General features: G+C 48.0%; 1 protein-coding gene across 1 annotated transcript; it reads left to right on the top strand.

Annotated features, from left to right (window-relative positions):
• Positions 1–1269: 1269 nt before the first annotated feature.
• On the top strand, positions 1270–2133 carry Pmar_PMAR012277 (conserved hypothetical protein; the record flags this gene model as incomplete). The annotated part of the gene is made up of 1 exon (XM_002771079.1): positions 1270–2133. A coding segment is annotated over one exon (864 nt), but the record flags the coding sequence as incomplete, so codon positions are not given.
• Positions 2134–2140: the final 7 nt, after the last annotated feature.

Below are 2140 nucleotides of genomic sequence, written 5' to 3'. Positions count from 1 at the left end.
GCCCTGGCAGTTTGTTGTACGGGAAGACTTAGAGCAGCACTAAAAGAAACCAGTAGTGGTCTCGAAGTAGATGTGCTTCTTGGTGGTTCGGTCGCGTCGTTAGACGGAGGTGTAGAGGGAGTTAAACCTGTTGAATCATGAGGAAATGCACAGCGATCACGGTTAGACAATTTCATTCCAGATCTAAGTAACATCCCGAGTAGCTTGTACCACGATCAAGTGAGGCAAATTGCATCGTAATCTCTATTGCCTCAGGCAATAGAGATTACGATGCGATACTAGTGAGGACTGGTTAACTCAAGTAGAACTAGAGTTAAGATGAGGTAGCAGATCACACAATCAGTCACTGGACCCAGTCCAGTCTAATAAATACCAACTAGAATCCTAGCTTAGCTTAAACTAGCATAAGAAAACCAGAGACGAATCTAACCGTTTCTAGTATGAAAAACCGTTAGATAGATGCATCCGAGCGAGAATCTATAACTAATCTATCTATAACTAAATAGCAGAGCACAACATAATCGTTGCTCGAAGAAGTGCGTTAAAACGCTCAAACGGCCAACTTCCAAGCGCTCCTGTTCTTACTACATCACAGTCTGATATGGCAATGTACCTATCATTCTGCTCCCCTTCATAATCTCTTTCTTTCTGTATAGTTTCTACTCCTTCATTCCCAACTAAACTGCGATTATGCTTAAAATTTTATGATTTTGGATCTGGAATGTGTCATGCAGTTTTCATCCTTTTCCTGCAAAGGTCGTGCAATCTCGAGCACTCCCGCTCAATTCCTCTCAATTCCAGGTAATTTCAAAAACGTTTTTCTCGCGATATCCTGCGCGTTCACATTCCTTCCAACATGTCGTTATGCTCTTCTCGAATATTTCTATCTCATTCTCGATACCTAATGAGCCCAACCTGCTTTTTCCCTGCAAGCAACCATTTCTACTCATTCCACAACGCGTCGAACGACAGTTTGCGGACCTTAGATCTTTCTCTTTTGTGATGTTCCGAATGGCCTCGTCAGTGGCGCTGAGAGCTCGTGCTCGGATGATGGGTATTAACGGGGTCAACGAACTCCCTCGTGGGTATGTTCCCCGCCCTGGGATGAAATTACCGCAAAACCTGAGGCGCATCCAAGGCTCTCCCGTGCTGCCTGGAGTGCATCTGCCGATCCCTGCTGGAGAGGCTGTCGAGAGAGGAGCTCATGCAGTGTGCACGCATGCGCAAAGTAGTGTGGGGACGCTGGTCGAGATAGGAGATGGGCGGATGATGATTCCGAAGGTTCGAGTGGAGTTGAATGAGGATGGAATCTTCACTGTGCGCAAAGATACTTTTGATGACCCAGCCACTGTGCGAGAGGCTCGGGAGGAACTGTTGCGGCAATGCGAGAAATTGGCTGCTCGCGATTCGAAATTCGCGTTGAAATGGGTGCAAGCTTTGGCGAGATGCGAGGCTAAGGATCTCCATTGGATGCCCGATGCCTTAGCGGAGATCTTGACAATTTCTGATGAGGAAAAGGTATCTCTTCTGGAGGAAAGAAGTCTGGTAGCTCGAGCGAGACGGCTTGGTGATATTATTCGTGGAAAGATTGGTGATGGCGAGAAGAATAGAGAGGATATCGATCAGCTGATCGATTTGGGGAGGAAGATCCCTCTTGGGAATACCGGTGATAGGACTCGACGGGTGTTTGAGAAGGAGTTAACGAGGCTAAGTCAGCTTGAGCCGAGCTCGCAGGAGTACGCAGTAACAAGACAGTATCTCGACGTTGTCCTTTCATTGCCGTGGACTTCTACTGAGGGCGTCGCCGATCTCTCTGCAGTGCGCTCGAGTTTGAGTGCCACTCACTATGGTTTAGAAGAGGTTAAGGAGAGAGTGGTAGAGTTGTGGGCGTTGGGCAAGATGTCTCATCCTTCGACTAGACAGGTTAGACCGTTACTCTTAGTGGGTCCACCGGGCTGTGGGAAGACTTCAATTGCTGAGAGTATTGCGAAGGCCCTTGGGAGGAGGTTCGAGATGGTGTCTCTGGGAGGACTGTCGGATGCTGGTGAGCTGAAGGGACACCGTCGGACTTATATTGGAAGTCAACCGGGGAAGATTCTATCAGCGTTGATTGCGAGCGGGAGCAAGAACCCTGTTATTT

Source organism: Perkinsus marinus (assembly GCF_000006405.1).
Source record: "Perkinsus marinus ATCC 50983 genomic scaffold scf_1104296963922, whole genome shotgun sequence".
Lineage (NCBI taxonomy): Eukaryota > Perkinsozoa > Perkinsida > Perkinsidae > Perkinsus > Perkinsus marinus.
The sequence above is the reverse complement of the archived record's forward strand: the minus strand, read 5'-3'. Positions and strand labels throughout refer to the sequence as shown.